We start from the raw sequence: 22288 nt of genomic DNA, 5'->3' as shown, positions 1-22288 counted from the left end.
ATGGGCTCTGGCAACACTGGCAGGGACAAGGCTTGGATAGAGAGAAACAGCTCCCAGTAGGCACAACTCCAGGCAGCAGAGAGGCAGAGGAACCTTTGCTATCCCTTCCTGTTCAACAACAAAGAAAAAAAAATGAGAGAAGTTATTCGGGAAATTTATTTTGAAATTGGAGCTATCAAGATTCCACTTTATTTTTCAGGGATGTTTTAAGTTCAATCACCCTGAAATAAAGGAGGTGAAATAAGCAAAGTGCACCTGTGTGGGGACCAGCAGGTCTGACTGCACTGGGGCACAGGGAGCCCTGTTCTCCCTCTGGGCTCCCCAGTGTTCCGGCTGAGAGCAATGCGGAAGATAAGATCAGGCAGTAACTCAGCAGCAGAAACACCAACTCAAAAAAAAAAAAAAAAAAACAAAAAAAAAACTTCACTTTAGTGAAGTTCCCTCACAGGAAGAGAAGTAATTTTAAAAGGATTCCAAATAAAATACATAGGACGGACTCAAAGAAATTGGCCCTATCTTGTCAATGCCTTTTTTAACATTTCATGATGCCCAGAGTGAAGAAATGTCCAACAGCAGCTCCATCAGCCACTTCCTCCTGCTGGCACTGGCAGAGACGCGGCAGCTGCAGCTCCTGCACTTCTGCCTCTTGCTGGGCATCTCCCTGGCTGCCCTCCTGGGCAACGGCCTCATCATCAGCGCCGTAGCCTGCGGCCACCACCTGCACACACCCATGTTCTTCTTCCTGCTCAACCTGGCCCTCAGCGACCTGGGCTCCATCTGCACCACTGTCCCCAAAGCCATGCACAATTCCCTCTGGGACACCAGCACCATCTCCTACACAGCATGTGCTGCACAGCTCTTTTTTTTTGTCTTTTTCATCTCTGCAGAGTTTTCCCTCCTGACCACCATGTGCTACGACCGCTACGTGTCCATCTGCAAACCCCTGCACTACGGGACCCTCCTGGGCAGCAGAGCTTGTGCCCACATGGCAGCAGCTGCCTGGGCCAGTGCCTTTCTCAATGCTCTCATGCACACAGCCAATACATTTTCCTTGCCCCTGTGCCATGGCAATGCCCTGGGCCAGTTCTTCTGTGAAATCCCCCAGATGCTCAAGATCTCCTGCTCCAAATCCTATCTCAGGGAATTTGGGCTTCTTGCTGTAAGTGTCTGTTTAGGATTGGGATGTTTTGTGTTCATTGTTTTCTCCTATGTGCAGATCTTCAGGGCCGTGCTGAGGATCCCCTCTGAGCAGGGACGGCACAAAGCCTTTTCCACCTGCCTCCCTCACCTGGCTGTGGTCTCCCTGTTTATCAGCACTGGTTTATTTGCCTACCTGAAGCCCCCCTCCATGTCCTCCCCATCCCTGGATTTGGCAGTGTCAGTTCTGTACTCGGTGGTGTCTCCAGCCCTGAACCCCCTCATCTACAGCCTGAGGAACCAGGAGCTCAGGGCTGCAGTGTGGAGACTGATGACTGGATGCTTTCAGAAATATTAAACTGCTGACCATTTTCTGCAAATCACTTGTAATAAAACTCAGCTTTGATACTTCTTGTTGGTTTCATTTTGGAAGTTCTTTTTCCTTTGTTTTAGGTTTTTCAGATTGTCCACAAAGAAATGTCATTGTTTGTGCCATTGCTCATTTTGTTTGCCTCCACCTTCCCTGTGGCCACAGACTGTGTCAATGAGGGGCTGCGCTCTCGGTAGCTTTAAAGGAACTCAAGGATCTCCCAGCAAAGTTTTCTGCAGAGCTGCCCTTTTTTGCCTTCTCTGGAGCTGCAGCAGCAATGTCTGTGTGCAGAGCTGGGGGCAGATCAGTGCTGGCGCAGCAGCTCTGCTCCTGCTGGCCACACCATTCCTGATCCAGGCCAGGAGCCATTGGCCTTCTTGGCCACCTAGGCACACGGCTGGCTCATGTCCAGCCTGCTGTCCATCAGTCCCTGCAGGTCCCTTTCTGCCTGGCTGCTCTCCAGCCCCTCTGTCCCCAGCCTGGAGCACTGCAGGGGTTGTTGTGGCCAAAGTGCAGGACCCGGCACTTGGACTTGTTAAACCTGACCTTGTTGGATTTGGGCCCTGGATCCAGCCTGTCCATGTCCCTCTGCAGAGCTCTCCTATGCTCCCATAGACCTACATTCACATCCAGCTTGGTGTCATCTGCAAAGATGTCCTTGGTCCAAGGGGCCCCTCAGTGTCACAAGGTCCCTTTGGTTACCCCAGGCCCTGCACTGTCACACTGGTCTCCTTGCTTCCATGGGGCCCCAAAATGTGACAATGGACTCCTTGGTTCCATGGGGCTTCACAGTGTCACAATGTTCTCATTGGTGCCGCAGTTTCACAGTGGCCCCTTGGTTCCATGGGGCCCCAGGGTGTCACAAAGGCCCCATGGTCACATGAGGTCCCACACTGTCACAATGCTCTCTGTGGTTCCACAAGTCCCCTCAGTGTCACAATGGACTCCTTGTTTCCACGAGGCCACACAGTGTCACAACGGCCTTCCAGATTCCTTGAGGCCCCAGAGTGTCACAGTGGCCCCTTGGTTCCACGAGGTCCTGCAGTGTCACAATGTCCCCTTGGTTCCGTGAGGCCCCGCAGTGTCAGAACGGCCCCTTGGTTCCACTGGGCCCTGGACTCTCCCAATGCTCTCCTTGGTTTCGCAGTGTCCAAATGGTGAAACCCCTGGGTTCCACCAGGCCCCGCAGTGTCACAATGGCCTCTGTGGTTCCACGAGGACCCAGTGTCACGGGGGACTCCCTGGTTCCATTTGGCCCCAGAGCACCACAATGGAGCCCTGGTTCTATGGGGCTGCACAGTGTCACTCTGGTCCTCTCAGTGCCACGAGGCCCTGCAGTGTCACAATGGCCCCAGAGTGTCCCAATCATCACAGAATGACAGAATCAAATAGGCTGGAAAAGACCTTGGAGATCATCAAGTCCAACCAATGCCCTAATACCGCCTTGTCACCCAGACATGCCACTAAGTGCCACTGCAGAGGGACAGTGACTCTGCCACCTCCCCCTGACCTGCCCATTCCAATGCCCACTCACCCTTTCTGTGAAGAACTTCTTCCTCTTGTCCAGCCTCAACCTCCCCTGGTGCAGCTCAAGGCTGTGTCTTCTTGTCCTGCCCTCCAGCAGATCCACACTCACACCCAGCTTGGTGTCATCTGCAAATTTGGTGATGGTGGGCTCGATCCCCTCAGCCAGATCATCAGTGAAGATGCTAAACAGGACCGGGCCCAGCACAGATCCCTGGGGGACAGCAGCAGGGACTGGACACCAGCTGGATGCAGCACCATCCCCACCACTCTCTGGGCCCAGCCTCCAGCCAGCTCTTCCATCTCCCAGCGAGGACAGAACCTGCCCAAGCCGTGGGCTGCAGCTTTTCCAGGGAATGCTGCCAGAGACAGTGTCAAAGGCTTTGCTGAAGTGCAGATGGACACATCCACAGCCTTTCCCACATCCACAGCTGGGTCACCTGGTTATAAAAGGAGATCAGGTTGCTCAGGCAGGACCTGCCCCTCTTAAATCCACGCTGGCTGGCTCTGACCCCTCGGCCATCCTGTGGCTGCCCTGTGATGGCTCTCAAGGTGATCTGTTCCAGAACCTTGCCGGGCACCGAGGTCAGGCTGACAGGCCTGGAGTTCCCCAGATCCTCCTTCCAGCCCTTCTTGGGGATGGGCTCACACTGGCACCTCCAGTGCTCTGGCACCTCCCTGCTGAGCCAGGACTGATGGAAATGATGGAGAGCAGCTTGGGGAGCTCATCCACCAGCTCCCTCATCCCCCTAGGATGGATCCCATCCCATCCCATACACCTGTGAGCATCTGAGTGGCTCAGCAGGTCACCAGCTGCTCCCTCCTGGATTACAGGGGCTGTTCTCCTCCCTGTGCCCATCTGCCAACTCAGGAGAACTCTTGTCCTGAGGACAACCTGTTCATATATTGAAAATTGAGACAAACAAGATGTTAAGTAGCTCAGCTTTTTCCTGATCTTTAGTTACTCTATTCTCCATGGCATCCAATAAAGAGTAGAAGTTCTCCTTATCCCACATTTTGTATTAAGTTATTTATGAAACATTTTTTATTATTTTTCACAGAAGTGGCCAGGTTAATCTCTAATTCAGATTTAACCTTTTTCCTTTTTTTTCTGAATGACCTAACAACATCCTCAAACACTTCCAAAGTTCCCTGACCTTCTGTCCGAAGTTGATGCACCCTCGTCCTTCCCTTGAGTTCCCACAAAAGCTCCATGGGCAGTCAGGACAGTCATTTTCCTCACCAGTTCATCTTTTGCCACACTGGGACAGGCTGCTCCTTCCCACTTAAGATTACTTTCTTGAAATGTGTCCATCCTCCCTGGACCCCTTTGTTTTTAAAGGCTGTTTCTGTTTATATTCTGTATTTTGCACACATATTCATTAATTGTCCTGGACTAAACATACATCTGATAATCATTTCCCCAAAATCATTAACATATTTCCCCTCCCCGTTACCCATGCTCTCTTCTGACCTGGGGGTCTCTCTGGTGGTCCCTGGTGGCTGTGGGCCCCAATGTTCCTGTGGGCCTGGCTGAGCTGGCAGGACACTGAGGCTGGTGAACTTCCAGCTCCCTTTCTCACACAATGGGCATTGTGTGGTTTCCATAGGCCTGGGGTTTTGGAGAACAAGCTCCAGGTGTGGGCTCACCTGGTGGAGACAATTTATCATCTGTAACATGAGGTCACAGAGTGGGCTGTGACATCACAGAGTGGGTTATGTGAGGTCATTGAGCAGCTACAGCACCATAGACTTTCTCTGTGACATCACAGAGCTGGCTGTGACATCTCAGATTTTGCTGTGACATTACAGGGCAGCTCTGTGACATCACAGAATGGATTGTGGCGTCAGAGACCAGCTGTGTGAGACTAAAAATTGGGCTGTGACATCTCAGAGCAGTCTGTGACATCACAGAGGGACGTGTGACATCCCAGGAGGGCTCTGTGAGGTCACTGGGTTGGTCACTCCGCCCCAGCTCCCCCTCACAGTTTCTCCCAACAAGTCCAATGCTGTTCATGCCCAGCGGGGTCCCTGTCCCCTGCTATCCCCCCGGTCCATCTGGAGCCACAGCCTCCACCAAAGGATGTTCCACAGGATCCACCCCAGAGCCTGACACGGGGAAAAGGGGCCAGGGCTGTGTGACCAGGACATCAAGGACGTGGATTATCCAGGTCCCTGTGGCCTGGGTTGGGTTCCCCAGGGCAGGAAAGATGTCTGGCAGCTGGAGCAGGCTTAGGGAAGGGCCTCCAAGGTGGGGCTGGAGCCCTTGGGCTGTGAGCAGAGGCTGAGGGAGCTGGGCTTGTCCAGCCCGGAGCAGGGAAGGCTGAGGGGCTCCTCATCCCAGCCTGGCAGTGCCAGCCAGGAGGGGATGGAGAACACAGAGCCAGGCTCTTCACCGGGGGGCCTGGTGGGAGACAAAAGCCAATGGGTGGAAGGGGAAAGAGGGGAGATCAGCCAGGCCAGGAGGAGATGAAATGAGTCAGGCTGGTTTCAGCATTTCCTCAACACCAAAAGCAGCCTGACCTCCCTTCTCCATCCACCACTGACAGCTTTGCAAATCAGGAATTGTTTGAGCTGTTTTTCCCCCACTCCAGGACGACCATCCTGATACAAGAACTTAATTGTATTTATATCTATCACAGAACCACATTTCCATACTAAATTCCATTTTAGTATGGAAAACCACGTGGTTTCATAATAAAATCCATTCTAGTATGGAAATCACTTGTGGATGCTGGAGTCATCAGACGCTTCTGGGACGTTGCACATAGCTCAGGGAAGAGTGTGATTGTTATTAAATTGTGTCCTGTTCAACTGTGGTCTGCTGGTCATGAAGAGAAACTTTCTGTGCCTCTGAGTCTCACCAGTTCCTGACCCCCAAAGGACACAAACCTGATGAGTTGTGGTTCCCACTCCAGTGGTGGCACCTGGAGCTCCCTCCATCCCCAGAGCAGAGCTGCCTTGTCCCAGAAAGTCCCTGGCAATGCAGGGATGAAGGAAACAGGACAGGCTGTGGGGATCAGGGGCAGGGCACAGCCAGGGATTTGGGGGGGTTGTGAGCCCAGGGCAGACCCGGCCCTTGGCCTTGGTGAACCTCATCCAATTGTCCTGGGCCCATGGCTCCAGCCTGTCCAGATCCCTCTGTGAGTTTGTGGGCCCCAGGTCGGGCAACTCCCTGAGGGCTCCTCTGACAGGGTGAAACCCTCTTTGAAGCAGTTCTTCGTTAGGAAAAGCAGACACACAGGATTTTTTCATTCTTCAGGTTCTTGTTTTATTCTTATCAAGACTTCAGCACACTGTCTGCACTCAGACCTTACATGTGTGAAAACAGCACAGAACTGCTAACAAACTCGTGCCACAAGGTCTTTTTAGCTCTAATCTAAAACTAAACTACCCAATTAAGAAATGACACCTAGATTATTTCCCTTTCTAACTCAATAACTGACCCCTAAAGGTCTGCAATGCAAATTTTTCCGCCCAATTACAAGATACCACCGAAACCCTAAAAGAAGTAGGAAGAAGAAAGAACAAAGTACTTTGAGACAACACCCTGCATCCTCCATATTGCATCTATCTACAATATGCTAAAAATCCTAAAATCTAAATTTCTCACCCATGTGACATACTAAACTACTCTCTACAATCTCTACAATCTATTTCACACTTTTGTGGACTCTAGTTTACTTTGAGGCTTAGGAGGCCTTCTCCATGAATGAGGGTCAAAGTCAGTGTTTTCCTGGGAGTCAGAGCACCCCAGGGCAGACAGGGGGATTTCCCCCTTGCCCCGGGTTTCCATATCCCTCTGCAGAGCTTCCTGCCCTCCAGCACAGCCACACTCCCACCCAGCCTGGGCTCGCCTGGAAATGACTGAGGGTGCCCTCAATGGCTTCGTCCAGATCAGCAATAAAGAGATTTCACTGACCTGGCCCCAATCCTGAGCCCTGGGGACAGCCCTGGATGTGACTCCATTCCTCAGCTGCTCTGAGTGCCAGGGGCATGGATGAGGGAATTGGTGGGGAGGAGGAAGGGAGAGAGTCTGATTGATTGTCAGCCATGAAGGGTCTTATTTTCATCTCTATTCAGACTGCATTAGAAGATGCTGGGGGTCAATATCAATTGGACATTGCTGATATCAATCTAGAAACAGGAAAAGAAAACAGGAAAAGAACACAGGACAAAACAGCTATCCCTGCATAGTCTTCAATATAGTCTATTCACTTTGAATACACTTCTGAAATCTGTCTAATTAACCACAGAAGAATTGAAAACTTCAGTTATTCCCAGAGGCTATTCTTGATTAGGCGATTAGAACAACTGTTTAAGAGATTTTTTCACACAGAATTCATGAACTGAAGAGCTCAAGAAAGAAGAGGCCTCTGGAGTAGGAAAATTCAGCAGCAACCTCCAAGTGTCTGAGGATCCATCCCCATAGAGCAGCAATGAGCAGAAATGGGCAGAGCTTTGTGGCTGCCCCAGCTCTGGGATGGGCCCTGGGCCTGGAGCAGGAGCAGCTCTGGAGGGCCCCAAGGCCGGGGCTCTTGTGCTGGCCTGGGCAGATGGGATGGCAGCAGGGGCTGCAGAGCTCTCAGCAGCTGAGGCCGAGGGGAGCAGGGCAGCCAGGGAGCCTCCTTGTGCCTTGGGCAAGCCCCTTCCCCCATGGCTGGGGCTGAGTCCTGGCTGAGCTGCAGCTGCTGCTGTGCCCTTGGCACGGGCTGAGGCCGTGGGGCCAGTGGCCAGAGCAGCCTGGCCTGAGCAGAGCTGTGGGGCCAGAGCCGGCTGGGCTGTGCTGGGGAGAGGCCCTTGGTGCTGCACAGAGCTCAGGGCAGCTGGCAGAGCTTGCAGGGAGCTGGGCTGGGCTCCGAGAGCCTGGCCCAGAAACCAGCAGTGTCCATCTCAGCCTGGCTGAGCGTGCAGGGGCAGGACTCAGCCCAGGCCTTGTGGGGCAGGGCCAGCGCCTGTGCAAGGCATTGAAAACAGGCAAGTGCCCCAGAGAGGAGGCTGCTCTGTGCCCTTGGGGGCATGGACACAGCAGGGAGGGGGCCCAGGACATTTGTCAGCGCCAGCCTCTGTCCCCAGCCCTTGGCAGCCCTTGGCTGCTGAGCCCAGCTTTGGCCTGGGCTGAGTTTGGCTGTGGCCCAGCTCCATCCTGCTGCGGGGCTCAGGGCCTGTTCCCGGCCATGGCCAGCCCTGGCCGGCCTCTCTGCTGGCCCAGAGGCCGGCAGAGCCCGGGGCAGGGCTGTCTGTGCAGCCCCACAGGTGCCACGGGCTGGGCAGGAGCTGGCAGAGGCTGCCCAGCAGGGAGGCCATGGGGCACAGAGCCCCAAGGCTGCCGTGGGCACCACGGCACAGGGGCCGTTCCCAGCCGCAATGCTCCTGTCCTGGGCTGGGCCTGCACAGGGGCTGTGGCACCATGGCTGGGCCAGCACAGGGCCACCAAGGGGCCACGCAGCCGCTGCCGGGGCTGGCAGCAAGGCCGGCCACAGACAAGGAATTGCTGAGCGTGGCCTGCGCTGGCCAGGGCTGACTGTGCCAAAGGCAGAGCTCAGCTGCCCTTGGGGACTGCAGGAACACTCAGGAGCCCAAAGAGCCTCCATGGCTGTGCTGGAGACCAAGGCTGGAGCAGGGAAATGCAGGGCTGCTGCGCCATGGCGAGGGCATGGAATTCCAGCACACACCTCAGCTCTCTGATGATCCCGGCACCGTGCTGGGCCCTGTTTCAGCCTGGAGCAGAGCAGATGTTGATGGCACAGGAGCCCTGCGGGGCTGGCAGGGACCTGCAGCTTGCAAGGTGCTCTGCTCTCCCTCAGCTCCTCTCTGAGAGATCCAATCCCAGCTGGGCACCTCAGGGCACAAGTGGCACTGCCTGTTCGTGGGCACACAGCTCTTCTCTGCCTGGAACGGGGCACAGGTTTAATATCCCTTATTTTATCGTATACAGGCACATTTTTATTATCTGGGTCACTTGAGTACTTTAAAGAAATGGCAAAGTTTTCCCTCTAGGGACAGGAATTACCTGGAAGTGTACTGCTGGCATGAGAAGAAAGACTGTTCTTCCCATCTACTTGTGTCATTAGTATCCTGTTTATTATTTCCTCTCCCTGTTCTTTCAGGTATTTTTAGCTCTCCTTTTTAAATGGCTGTGTCTAAGGACATCTCTTCATTTAGACCAGGTGGATCTATATATTTCCCGTTGCACCTAGACTTCCTCCTCCAGATGCTTTCTGGTCATTCAAGTGTCTCTCAATGGACTGGTTTCATGCTTTTAAAGTCAGAGAGTGGCCCAATCTTTCTGAAGTTCAAATAATTATCACATTATACAACATCCGAATTGTGTTTATATCTGTCACAGAATTATCTTTTCTTATGTCTCTGTCTAAAACTGTTCCTGTACAGAAATCCCTTGGGTGTGGGGAACATGTCAGATGCTGCTAGGACATCACAGAGAGCTGAGGGAAGAGCTGGGATGGTTATTAAACTGTTCCAATGTTCAACTTGTGTTTGTTGGCAAGAAACCTTTCTGTGCCTCTGAGTGTCACCAGGCCCTGAGCCCAAAGGACACAAACCTGATGAGTTGTGGTTCCCACTGCAGGGGCACTTGGACCTTGGCTCTGCACAGGAGAGCTCTTCATCCACTTTCCCTCTTTTCCTCCCTCTGGCCATGGAGGGAGCTCCTGACTTCAGCCTGTGACTGGTGTGTGCAAAGAGCAAATCTGGGCAGAATTGGGGCAGGGAGGGTTTGGGGGCACCTTGGGATCTGTGCTGGGCACAGAAGGTGTTTTCCATTGCTCTGAGACTGTCTGCTGTGCACAGTGGATTTAATAGCCAGCAGAGGAATGACTTTTACATTGGATGGAGCTGTGCCTTCCCTTGGCTTTGTTGGCTGACAAGAAATGAACATCCCTCTGTGTCTCGGGCAGCTCCTTCTCCAGGGAAAGCAGGTGGGAGTTGGAGCCAAGGAGCTGAAAGCTGCAGGTGCAGCCTGGGCTGGAGGGAGCTCAGATTTGCACAAGGCTGCTCTGAGTGCCAGGGCTTGGATGGGGGAAATGGTGGGGTGGGGGTAGGGACAGAGTCTGATTGATTGTCAGCCATAAAGGGTCTTGATTTTCATATCTATTCAATCTGCATGAGGAGGTACTTGGATTTTGTGTCAATTGGATATTGCACATATCAATGTATTAGCAGTAAAAAAAAAAACTAAACAGCACCTAAAAAATTTCTTCTCACTGTCTTTTAAAATATATTCACTTTGAATAGGCTTCTGAAATCTGTCTAATTAACCACAAAAGATTTGGAAACTTAAATCAAATTATTCCCAGAGGTTTGGCTCGTTAAGTTGTTCTGAATGTTAATGATCCCTGGGGCACTGAATTCCTGAACAGAAGAGCTGAAGGCTGAAGAAGCCTCTGGAGCAGTAAAATTCAGCAGCAGCCTCCAAGGTGCTGAGGATGTCAGCAGCCCCCACTGAGGCCATCCCTGCCCAGAGACCGTGGGGGAATGGGCACACAAGGAGAGCGTCCCTGGGGCTGGGGCAGCAGAACTCAGAGGCAGCAGCTCCAGCTGGGAAATGGAGTGTGGGATGGGGCTGTGAAAGCCCTGCCTGGGCTGTGCCAAGCAGGACACACAAGCCCTGACCCCCATCCACTAAAAAACTCACTCAAGGGAGACATTTATAAGGAATTACAATTGTTTGTGTGCTCTGTGTTGGATGCACTGGAGAAATACCAGCAAGGGATTCTCAGGAGCTCAAAACAACAAAACAGACTTTACTGGGAACTTTAGAAAATCAGAGCAACTTTGGCAAAAGGTTTAATATGACATTCCGTCAACAAAAAACACTTCTCAGAGCATTAACTTGGCCCATTAACTTCACAATCTCTAAGCCTATTCAATTTTAAGTTAATCAAAATTTGCAAGAGGACAGAAGTAGAAGTAGACACAGAAAGGGAGAAAAATAATATAGAGGAGCAGACACAGAGCTACCAAATCCTGGATTCCAGTGGCGTTCAGATGGAAATTCCAAGGGGAGGTAGGGTCCAGATGTGTGCTTGCCTTGTGGTCAGCCTTAAATATCCCTTGATGTCCCTGGGCCCTTCCCCCAGGTAGGACTTGGGGTCATTTGGTTGCTCAGGAGCTGGGCTGGGGCTCCAGAGGTGGCTGTGGAGCATTGCCTGTGCTGTGCCAGGGACTGGCAGCCACTGCTGGGCCGGGATAGAGGCTCTGGGGGGATTGGGGTTCCAGGGCAGGGCAGGGCTGGGGTTCCAGGGCAGGGCAAGGCTGGACCTGCCCCTTCCTCCCCCACACAGGAAATGTTTCCAGTCAACAATCTCCTCTGCTCTCTCACAATAGGTAAAGTTGAAGGTAAAATCCCAATTCTGGCCATTGGCAACTGGTCTAGAGGGACAGTTCTTTTCCAGAGGAAGGATACCCCCAGTTTTCACTTCATTTTTGTCTTGATTGCATGGATTTTGTTTGGTTTTGTTGTTGCTATGTTTCCTTGCTGTGCCTGAAGTGTCCAGTCAGGAGCAGAGTGACTCTGGCCAAGGAACTTTGTGGTGCTGTCGCTTAATATTAAATCTGGTTTTTGCTGCTCCCTTGCTGGGGATTTTTTCAGCGCTCTCAAGCCCTCGTTTGTAACAGGGTGAAGGAGCCCTGGCCCAGGCTCTGGCCCTGGGGGACGCGGGGACGCTGCCGGGGGGTCCCTGTCCCCCTGTCCCACCCCCCATGGCCCCGTCCCCCATCACCGTGTCAGGCTCTGGGGTCGATCTCGTGGAACATCCTCTGGGGGAGGCTGCGGCGCCGGGGGCGGGGGGACCCGGGGGGACAGGGGACCCCGCTGTGCACGAGCAGCGTTGGACTTCTCTGGGGGAACTGTGAGGGGGGGCTGGGGTGGAGTGACCTCCCCAGTGACCTCACACAGCCCCTGTGATGTCACACAGCCCTTGTGATGTCACACAGCCTTGGCTCAGTTCTGGGCAGCCCCGGAGCCGTCCCAGCAGTGGCCTCTCCCTCCTGCCCCGTCCCTCAGCCGGTGCCGCCCTTGGGGCGCTGGGCCTTGGCTTCCTCTCCTCCCTGGGCATCCCCTGCCGCCCGCCCGCCCAGGGTGTCCCAGGGAGCTGCTGCCCCTGAGCCAGCGGCTCTGCTCTGCTGCCCTGGGCACCCCGGGGCTCCCAAAACACCCCACAGCCAGGCCGGGCCCAGAGTGTCACAATGTCCCCTTGGTTCCATCGGGCCTCGCAGGGTCACAGTGCTCCCTGCGCTCCCTGAGGCCCCACATCACCCAGCCCAGGCCATTGCTGTGGTTCCAGTCCCTCCCAGTATGATCCCAGTGACTCCCAGTCTCTCCCAGTATATCCCAGTTAATCTCATCATGCTCCCAGTCTCTCCCATTTCCTCCCAGTTGCTTCCAGCATGATTCCAGTTACCCACAGCTGCTCCGAGTCACCCTTAGTTCAGTTCCAGTTGCTCCAGGTATATCCCAGTTGTTCCCAACATGGTCCAAACTGCCCTCAGCATGCTCCTGGTCATTCCCAATATGATCCCAGTCCTCCTAAGTGTCATCCCAGTTCCACCCAGTATGATCCCAGTTGCACCCAGTCACCCCCAGTACAATCCTGCTCACTGCCAGTATGACCTCAGTCGCCCCCAGTATAGACACAGTCACTCCCAGTTGCCCCCAGTTGCCCCCAGCATGGTCCCAGCTGTTCCCAGTGTTGTCCCATGCAGTATGGTGCCAGACACTCCCAGTATATCCCAGTTGCCCCCAGCATGTTCATTCCCACTTACTTCAGTTGACCCAGTATGGTTCCAGTTGCCCCCAGGATGATCTCATTCATTCCCAGTACATCCCAGTTACCCCCAGCATGCACCCATCATTCCCAGTCATTCCCAGTTGCTACCAGTAGCCCTCAGTGTGCTCCCAGTCACTCCCAGTATTTCCATGTCCATACTCCAAATGCTGCTGCCAGCCCTGATCCGTGGGGATGGGAATGTCCCACTCCCTTGCCAGGGCAGGGTCACACTGATGATCTGGGTGAGGGTATCGAGCCCACCATCACCAAATTTGCAGATGACACCAAGCTGGGTGTGAGTGTGGATCTGCTGGAGGGCAGGACAAGAAGACACAGCCTTGAGCTGCACCAGGGGAGGTTGAGGCTGGACAAGAGGAAGAAGTTCTTCACAGAAAGGGCGAGTGGGCATTGGAATGGGCAGGCCAGGGGGGAGGTGGCAGAGTCACTGTCCCTCTGCAGTGGCACTTAGTGGCATGTCTGGGTGACAAGGCGGTATTAGGGCATTGGTTGGACTTGATGATCTCCAAGGTCTTTTCCAGCCTATTTGATTCTGTCATTCTGTGATGATTGGGACACTCTGGGGCCATTGTGACACTGCAGGGCCTCGTGGAACTGAGAGGACCAGAGTGACACTGTGCAGCCCCATAGAACCAGGGCTCCATTGTGGTGCTCTGGGGCCAAATGGAACCAGGGAGTCCCCTGTGACACTGGGTCCTCGTGGAACCACAGAGGCCATTGTGACACTGCGGGGCCTGGTGGAACCCAGGGGTTTCACCATTTGGACACTGCGAAACCAAGGAGAGCATTGGGAGAGTCCAGGGCCCAGTGGAACCAAGGGGCCGTTCTGACACTGCGGGGCCTCACGGAACCAAGGGGACATTGTGACACTGCAGGACCTTGTGTAACCAAGGGGCCACTGTGACACTCTGGGGCCTCAAGGAATCTGGAAGGCCGTTGTGACACTGTGTGGCCTCGTGGAAACAAGGAGTCCATTGTGACACTGAGGGGACTTGTGGAACCACAGAGAGCATTGTGACAGTGTGGGACCTCGTGTGACCATGGGGCCTTTGTGACACCCTGGGGCCCCATGGAACCAAGGGACCACTGAGAAACTGCAGCACCAACGAGAACATTGTGACAATGTGAAGCCCCATGGAACCAAGGAGTCCATTGTCACATTTTGGGGCCCCATGGAAGCAAGGAGACCAGTGTGAGAGTGCAGGGCCTGGTGTAACCAAAGGGACATTGTGACACTGAGGGGCCCCTTGGAACCAAAGACATCTTTGCAGATGACACCAAGCTGGATGTGAGTGTGGATGTGCTGGAGGGTAGGAGGGCTCTGCACAGGGCCCTGGACAGGCTGGATCCAGGGCCCAAATCCAACAAGGTCAGGTTTAACAAGTCCAAGTGCCGGGCCCTGCACTTTGGCCACAACAACCCCTGCAGCGTTCCAGGCTGGGGACAGAGGGGCTGGAGAGCAGCCAGGCAGAAAGGGACCTGCAGGGACTGATGGACAGCAGGCTGGACATGAGCCAGCCGTGTGCCCAGGTGGCCAAGAAGGCCAATGGCTCCTGGCCTGGATCGGGAATGGTGTGGCCAGCAGGAGCAGGGCAGTGATTCCTCCCCTGTGCTGGGCACTGGTTGGGCAGCACCTCGAGTGCTGTGTCCAGTTCTGGGCCCCCCAATTTAGGAAGGACCTGGAGAGGCTGGAGCATGTCCAGAGAAGGGCAACAAGGCTGGTGAGAGGTCTGGAGCACAAGTCCTGTGAGAAGAAGATGAGGGATCTGGGGTTGTTGATCCTGGAGAAGAGGAGGCTCAGGGGAGACAAGGTGGTGTCAGGGCACAGGTCGGACTTGATGATCTCCAAGATCTTTTCCAGCCTTGCTGATTCTGGGATTGTATGAAACCACCCTTGGAGCAGTTGCAGGAGGAGCCCTGGGCCTCCTCTTCAGAAGCTGCAGCAGCCCAGGTCCCTCAGCTTCTCCTCACAGCCCCAAAGCCCATCCTGTCAGTCCTGCAGAGCCTCTGCAGCTCCTCCTCCTTGCCCAGAACAGGGAGCCCCACAGGCAGACACAGCAGCCCAGATGTGCCCCCCTGGCCTGGGCTGCCTCTGGCAAGGGAGCAGCACCAGGCACTGCAGGAGCCTGCAGACAATTCCTGCAGCACTTGTGGGATGATCCTGCTCCCCAAGGGACGTTCCCATGGTGCCAAGGCAGGAACTGCAATGGGGAGTGGGGCCAGAGAGGAAAGGGTAAACAGGGAAGGGCTGTGTGCAGGGGAGGGAACAGGGCTGGGCAATAGGAAGAAATCTGGACCAGGGAAGAGTAAAGAAAGCAAAGGTGAGGCCAAGGAAATGCTCAGGGCAGTCTGGGGGCGGCTGCCAGGCAGCCCTGGCTCTGAGCAACAGTGTCTTCAGTGGGACAGGAAAGTCCCAGCTGATGGGAACAAACTTTCTGGCTGAGTGCAGAGGCCAGGACAAAGCTGAGTGGTTTCCCTGGCGTCCCCCAGCCCTTCCTGGCCCCAGGGGCTGATGGCATTTGTGCTCCCTCAGGTTCATGTCCCCACAGCACCAGCACGGGGGTGCTCCCGCCTGCTGTGTGCAATGCAAACAGGGGCTCCTAAGCCAGCGCTGCCGTGTCTGTGCCTGCAAGGATGCGGCACCTGTGTGAGCTGGGGGAGAGGCCAGGGCTGCAGAGGGGGGATGTTGTTGGCAGCTCCATGAGGACGCTCTGGGACGCTGCCCTGGGCTGTGCAGTGCACTGGGGATGGATCAGCCCCTGCTCTGCTGCTCCTTCCCGTCTCCCCCAGGGCCCTGGCAGAGCACCAGCCGTGCTGTTTGCCCCCAGCCTGCCCACGGCCAGCCTGGGGCTGCTGACGGGGGTTTTCTGTGCTGAGCATTGGCCTGGCCGTGTTCTTGAGAGAGCCTGGGCAAGGAACCTGGAGCCCCCAGGCCCTGGCCTGAGGCGTCAGCGCTGCCCCAGCAGTGCCCATGGCCTGTCCCTGCTGCAGCCCCGGCACTGCCACCCCCAGGACTGTGCCCGGCCCCGAGAGCACTCAGGCCCTGCAGCAACACCAGGGCCACCAGGGCAGCGGGGCAGGGCCACGGGAGCAGCACTGCCAACACCAAGTGCTGCTGCTGCTGCTGGGCACAGCTGCTGTGCCAGCACTGATCTGCCCCCAGCTCTGCACACAGACATTGCTGCTGCAGCTCCAGAGAAGGCAACAAAAGGGCGTCTCTGCAGAAAACCCTGCTGGGATATCCTTGATTTCCTTTAAAGGCAGTGAGAGCGCAACCCCTCTTGACACAGTCTGTGGCTATAGGGAAGGTGGAGAGAAACAAAATGAGAAATGGTACAAACAATGAAATTTCCTTGTGGAAAGGATTAAGAAAGTAAAACAACAAAATGAACCTCCGAAATGAAACCAACAAGAAGTATCAAAGAAGACTTTTATTACAAGTGATTGGCAGAAATTGCTCAGCAGTTTAATGTTTCTGAAACCATCCAGTCATCAGTCTCCTCACTGCAACCTTGAGCTCCTGGTTCCTCAGGCTGTAGATGAGGGGGTTCAGGGCTGGAGGCACCACCGAGTACAGAACTGACAGAGCCAGATCCAGGGATGGGGAGGATATTGAGGTGGGCTTCAGGTAGGCAAATATACCAGTGCTTACAAACAGAGAGAAGATGGCCAGGTGAGGGAGGCAGGTGGAAAAGGCTTTGTGCCGTCCCTGCTCAGAGGGGATCCTCAGCACGGCCCTGAAGATCTGCACATAGGAGAAAACAATGAACACAAAACAACAAAATACCAAACAGGCACTAACAGTAAGAAGTCCAAGTTCCCTGAGATAGGATTTGGAGCAGGAGAGCTTGAGGATCTGTGGGATTTCACAGAAGAACTGGCCCAGGGCATTGCCACAGCACAGGGGCAGGGAAAATGTATTGGCTGTTTGCATGAGAGCATTGAGAAAGGCACAGGCCCAGGCAGCTGCTGCCATGTGGGCACAAGCTCTGCTGCCCAGGAGGGTCCCATAGTGCAGGGGTTTGCAGATGGACACGTAGCGGTCGTAGCACATGATGGTCAGGAGATAAAACTCTGTTGCAGCACAGAAAAGAAAGAAAAAAACCTGAGCAGCACATCCAGTGTAGGAGATGGTGCTGGTGTCCCAGAGGGAATTGTGCATGGCTTTGGGGACAGTGGTGCAGATGGAGCCCAGGTGGCTGAGGGCCAGGTTGAGCAGGAAGAAGAACATGGGCGTGTGCAGGTGGTGGCCGCAGGCTACGGCGCTGATGATGAGGCCGTTGCCCAGGAGGGCAGCCAGGGAGATGCCCAGCAAGAGGCAGAAGTGCAGGAGCTGCAGCTGCCGCGTCTCTGCCAGTGCCAGCAGGAGGAAGTGGCTGATGGAGCTGCTGTTGGACATTGGCTGTGGCTGCACATGGGCACCTGTTCATGGAGAAAGGGCAGTGACAAGTCAAGAAAGGCTGGCAGGAGCTGGTTTAAGGAATTGTTTTCCGGCCCACACATCATTCCTGGCTCTCTGAGGTCAGACATCCTCAGCATTCCTGCTGCACTCAGAGTTTGCCACTGAGAGATGGGAGAGGCAAAGGATTCCATGTGGCTGAAGGCAGGGGAGGTGCTGGATGGGCTTGTTCCCCCAGCACTGCTCTGCTCAGCCCCCTCTGCTTCCCCGAGCATCTCCCTGGGCCTGGACATTCCCTCCTGAGAGGTGCCTTGTCCCTGCCAGCGCTCACAGAGCCCATCCCACCCCGTGTGCCCTCGGCCCGGCCCTACAGAAACCTGCCTGTGTGCAGGGCCCTGGCTGGGGCAGGGTCTGTGTGCAGCTGGGCAAGGGCAGCTCAGGAGAGCCCTGCTGGGCCCTGCCAAGGTGATGCTGCTGCTGTCCAGGGCTGAGCAGTGGCTGAAGGCCCTTTGGGAGGCTGCCAGCAGAGAGACTGACCACCCAAAGTCACAGTTCTGGAGTCTCTGTAAATGTTCAAACATTCCTTTGAGGATCCTGTGTGTCCTTTCAACGCAGAATGTTCTGTCATTCTGGGATTACAATTCCTGTTCTGCTTCTCTCATCCCCATGTTGTCTATGATCAAAAGAGAAAAAAAAAAAAAAAACAAAAAAAAAAAAAAAACAAACAAAAAAAAAAAACCACCAACCCTTGCAACAGTGTTAGAAGAGTAAAGTAAAAACCAGACCTTTATTGGAAGCTTCCAGGTGTCCCAGTGGGGATGAGGCACAATCGGCTCCTGATTTCAACAATTTCAAAAGGTTGATGAATTAGGATATTTAACAGGAAAATCCAATAGGAGATTCAGTTGTCCCAGTTACACACTCCTGGCTCAACCCATTGGAGTAGGTCCAAGGGCTACTTTGCCACACTTTTTGTTATGACTGCTCATATTCTGGTCAACAACCAAAATGTTCTTCTTGTAGGTCCTCTTCCTGGTAATAAGACGATACAGTATTTCAGGAATGTATTTAGACCGTCTGCATATTGTTCTGAAATCTAAGAGAAAGGTTAGCAAATGTACTAGAGTTAATTAAGGATTGTATTGATCGAAGGATATAAGAGTAGTTTAATAGAGTTAATTAAGAGTTTAATAGCGTAAAGTAAGGATTATAATTCTATAACAATATAATAGTAATTTATAGAGCTATGAATATATAAAAATGTATCAAAAGCAAAAATCTTTTTGTCATCACCCCAACTTTCCCATTCTTCTCCAAGCAGGAAATTGAAAACACTCTCAGGAAAGCTGCTGATCTTTACAGCAATCCCAGGCTTACCTTCTTTGGGAAGTGTCCTCCGGAGCTGTGCCCAGGCTGGTCTGGAGCTGGGAGCAGCCCTGCCCCAGCCAGCAGCTCTCAGCAGCAGCACCTGCCCTGCTCAGGGTGGCTCCTTCCCCCCACAGCTTCTGGCCAGCGCTGGCAGCAGCTCCCCGGGCCGGCTGAGAGCTGTCCCTGGCAGGCAGCAGAGTCCCTGGCCCAGCACAGCGCCCTGGGCTGCAGGACCCTGCTCTGCAGGACAGCCCTGGGCACCCCTGGCTGCTCTGCACAAGAGACCATCAGAGAATGTACTCACAGGGGCTGTGGGCATTGGGATGTTCCAGCTTGAGGAGATCACTGCAGGAGCTGCAGCTGCATTGTCCTGCAGCCAGAGGTTCCTGTGCCAAGGGCTGGCAGTGATTCTGCCCCAGGCACTTCTCAGCACCTTCCCAGCCCTGACTGATTGAAGCTCTCTGTGCCTCTGGGCTGTGCCCGCGCTGGCTGCAGGCAGTGCCCCAGCCCTGCTGGGCTGGGAGAAGAGCTGCTCATCCAGAGAAATGTGCTTTTGAAGCTCTGCTTGCTTACCAGCATCACCCTCTGTGCCAGGAGCCCGGCCCAGCTCAGCAGCACAGACACTGCACAAGGACTTGAATGAGCCTCTGGGGCTTTGTGCTCAGGCCCTGAACATCAGGCCCTGAGAGGGAGCTGCAGAAACCTCTCAAGGACTCCAAGTCAGAATCCAACTCCAAAGTTTCTTGGACTTTTAATGGGTCCCACTGAGGGACACGACTGAGAAAGTGTCCCCAGGCCCCAGGCAGAGCAGAGAACTGGAGGCACTGATGACAGGTGGGGACAAAGAGAAGCCAAGTCTTGGTGGCCTGGGGCACAGCAGGGTCTGTGGCACCAAGGGCTGTCAGGAGACACCTTGTCCTGAGGCCCTGGGGCCTCCTGGCACAGCCCCAGCCAGGCTGGCCACTGTCAGCCCCTTGTCCTGCCCTCAGCATCCCCCCCTAGCCCACATCCCAGTGGCCTCAAGGATCTGCTGGAAGGAGTCCCTGGGGAGCCTTGCTCAGGAATGGCCCTGGGGGCTCCACAATGCTCCCAGGCACTGCAGGTTTTTCAAAGGACTTTGGCTTTGGCTTTTGCCTTGCAGTCTCTGAGAGCTTTCTGCAATCATGGCCTCCAATTATCTGCTGTAATTAGTCCCTGGAGAGGCTTTGTCAGGAACAACACTCAGTGGGCTCATTAATGCTTCAAGGTACTTCAGTTCTTTTAAGGTACTTGGTGTTTCCCTTTTGCTGCAGACTCTGTGAGAGGTTTGTGCAATCATGGCCCCAATTATCTGCTTTAACGAGTCCCTTGAGAGCTTTGCACTGACACTCAGTGGAGCTCATTAATACTTTGAGATACTCAACTTTTTTCAGGAACTTTGGGTTTTCCTTTCCACACTGAGAGGTTTTTGTGCCATTTTTAGTCTCTGAGAGGCTTTTGTGCCATCGTGGCCTCCAGTTCTCTCCTCCAAGGAGTCCATGAGGAGCCTGTGTTGGGATGGACCTCAGTGGGTCCCATTTATGCTTTGAGACACTTTGGGCTTTTCTTCTGACTTGGACTCCTGGAAAGTTTTGTGCAATCTCCTCTCAGGCCCTGAGGTTCCAGGGCTCAGCTCCAAATGCACCACAGGGCTCATTAGGATCAAACAAGTCCTGACAAACCATGGCTCTGCCTTGATTTCCCTCTGGTCTGGGCAGTTCATCAGGAAAGTTTCTGTAGTGGTTTTGGTTCATCAATTTGAGCTTTCTTGGCCAATGCATCAATTAGTGTGGTGGGTTCAGTGCTGGCTAATTACCAGTGCACTCACTAGAATATACTTACTCATTACCAGCACTAAGATAGGATTAGGAGAAAGGCAAAATAGGCTCAAAACTTTAAAAGGGTATAAAGAGAAATTTATTAACAGTACCTAAAAGGAAGAGTAATAAGAATCAGAACAAAACTTTCAGAACACTTCCTCTCTCCATACAACCTGACAATGTAAAGAGACAAAACCTAAAATTTTCAGTCAGTTTTCCACCTCTAGAATAGTCTTTCTTCTGTTCACTTAGGTAGAGAAGTTCCTCTTGTTAATCTTATGGAGACTTCTGCACAAGAAAACAGTTATCTCATGGCTTTTCATTTCCACAAATAGCAGCTGCTTGGAAAAAACTCTCTATATCTGTTCCAACATCTCATAGGATCACAGCAACTTCAGCATTTTCTTACTTTAGCATGGAGACCTTTGCTGAACAAGTCATCTCCCCATTCTTTTCAATGCATTATAGGAAAAAAGAGAGTCTGATGTATCAATTCCATCCTTCTCCATAGCTTTAGCAGAGGATTTCAGCCCCAAGGTCAAGGCATCTCCTCATCCCTCCCATCTGGGACTCAACTTCCTCTTCACTGACCTCGGTGTCATCACATTGCTCCTCTGTGTGCCTGCACTTTGTCCTTTTCTCTCACTGGAGGGAGGATGGAAGCACGGGAAGAGTCAATATCTGAGGCGGGGCCTGCAGATGGTTGCGTGAGCCCGGCCGGGCTGGGTCCTTGCGGCCGGAGCTGTTTTCCCATGGAGGTTTGTGCAGCGGCTGTGCTGGGGCTGTGTCAGGCTGGGCGGCGCTGGGGGCAGGGCCAGGATCTCAGCAGCCAGGCCAGAGCACAGCAGCAGCAGCTCATAGTCTAAGAAAATCACCAGACGACAGGGCCAGCCTGACCTGTCTGTCCTGGCTACTTTTGTCGGGGAGAAATCATTGGATACATGGAATTTGGGAGGCCAAATTCTAATTTTTGTCATGGACCTTGGACATGAAGGCCAGGTTCTTTTCAATAGGAACGAAGGAACAGAGCCCCAATGTTTCCCAGGTGGATGAGAGGTGACCACCAGAAGGCAAAGCCACCCAGAGTTGGCAGGTTTTTTCTGGGAGATACTCTTGCATAGAGGAAATTTTTCAGGGAGGAAACCAATTTTGGCAATGGGCATCTGGAAAGATGGACAGTTCTTTCCCACAGCAAAGAAAAGCACGGAGCCCCAGTGCTCCAGGAGCTGATGAGAGGCAGCCCTTGGTGTTCCAAGATCAGCCAGACCTGTCAGGTGGCCCCTGGGAGGCCAAGCCAGCCAGACCTGTTCCATGTTCCCTCGGTTCCATGCGGCCCCACAGTGTCCCAATGGTCCCTTGCTTCCAGGAGGCCCTGAGGTGTCACAATGCCCCCTTGGTGACACGAGGCCCTGAAGGGTCCTCATGGTCTCCATGGTTCCATCAGGCCCCACAGAGTCATGATGGTCTCTGGGTCCATGAAGCCCCGCTGTGTCACCATGGCCCCTTGGTTCCATGGGCTGCAGTGGTGCCACAATGATCCCCTTGGTTCCATGAGGTCCCCACAGTGTCACAGGGATCTCCATGGGACGGAAAGAACTGAGCCCCAGTGTGGCAGGGGCAGCCACCAGAGGCCAAGGCCAGCCAGACTTGATGGTACCAGCAGATTTTGCCTGGGAGCAACCCTTGGATATAGGGAATTTTAGAGGTGGAATCCCAATTTCAGACATGGACACCTGGAGGAGAAGGATAGTTCTTTCCCACGGGAAGGAAAGCACTGAGTCCAAGTGTTTCAAAGGCAGAAGACGAGAGAGGTGGCTCCTGGGAGGCCAAGCCAGCCAGACCTGTT

General features: G+C 53.8%; 3 protein-coding genes and 1 pseudogene across 10 annotated transcripts in view; 2 read left to right on the top strand and 2 right to left on the bottom strand.

Annotated features, from left to right (window-relative positions):
* The window catches only part of LOC128782904 (zinc finger protein 271-like), a 510341-nt pseudogene that overhangs the window by 62200 nt on the left and 425853 nt on the right, over window positions 1-22288 (bottom strand).
* On the top strand, window positions 440-2120 carry LOC128782947 (olfactory receptor 14I1-like). The gene has a single exon (XM_053933516.1). It carries the CDS (start codon window positions 524-526, stop codon window positions 1493-1495), a length of 972 nt encoding a protein of 323 aa, XP_053789491.1. The 5' UTR covers window positions 440-523; the 3' UTR covers window positions 1496-2120.
* The window catches only part of LOC128782918 (zinc finger protein 436-like), a 153641-nt gene continuing 145314 nt past the window's right edge, over window positions 13962-22288 (top strand). For both annotated transcript variants that reach the window (XM_053933442.1, XM_053933443.1), the window contains exon 1: window positions 13962-14206. In XM_053933442.1, coding sequence (XP_053789417.1) covers window positions 14136-14206 — 71 coding nt within the window. In that variant the 5' untranslated portion in view covers window positions 13962-14135. The remainder of the gene's footprint in view (window positions 14207-22288) is intronic.
* Window positions 16282-22288, bottom strand: part of LOC128782953 (olfactory receptor 14A16-like) — a 45726-nt gene continuing 39719 nt past the window's right edge. The window contains exons 1-5 of one of the 7 annotated variants that reach the window (XM_053933530.1): window positions 18614-19238; window positions 18022-18268; window positions 17618-17799; window positions 16943-17259; window positions 16282-16582 (exon numbers count right to left, since the gene is read on the bottom strand). In XM_053933530.1, coding sequence (XP_053789505.1) covers window positions 16304-16582; window positions 16943-17236 — 573 coding nt within the window. In that variant the 5' untranslated portion in view covers window positions 17237-17259; window positions 17618-17799; window positions 18022-18268; window positions 18614-19238 and the 3' untranslated portion in view covers window positions 16282-16303. Of the gene's footprint in view, window positions 17260-17617; window positions 17800-18021; window positions 18269-18613; window positions 19239-22288 lie in introns of those variants that run through there. The other 6 variants (XM_053933527.1, XM_053933528.1, XM_053933525.1 and 3 more) reach the window with 6 other exon arrangements.

Source organism: Vidua chalybeata (assembly GCF_026979565.1).
Source record: "Vidua chalybeata isolate OUT-0048 chromosome W unlocalized genomic scaffold, bVidCha1 merged haplotype SUPER_W_unloc_5, whole genome shotgun sequence".
Lineage (NCBI taxonomy): Eukaryota > Metazoa > Chordata > Aves > Passeriformes > Viduidae > Vidua > Vidua chalybeata.
Note: the sequence above shows the minus strand (reverse complement) of the source record. Positions and strands in the feature narration are given on the sequence as shown.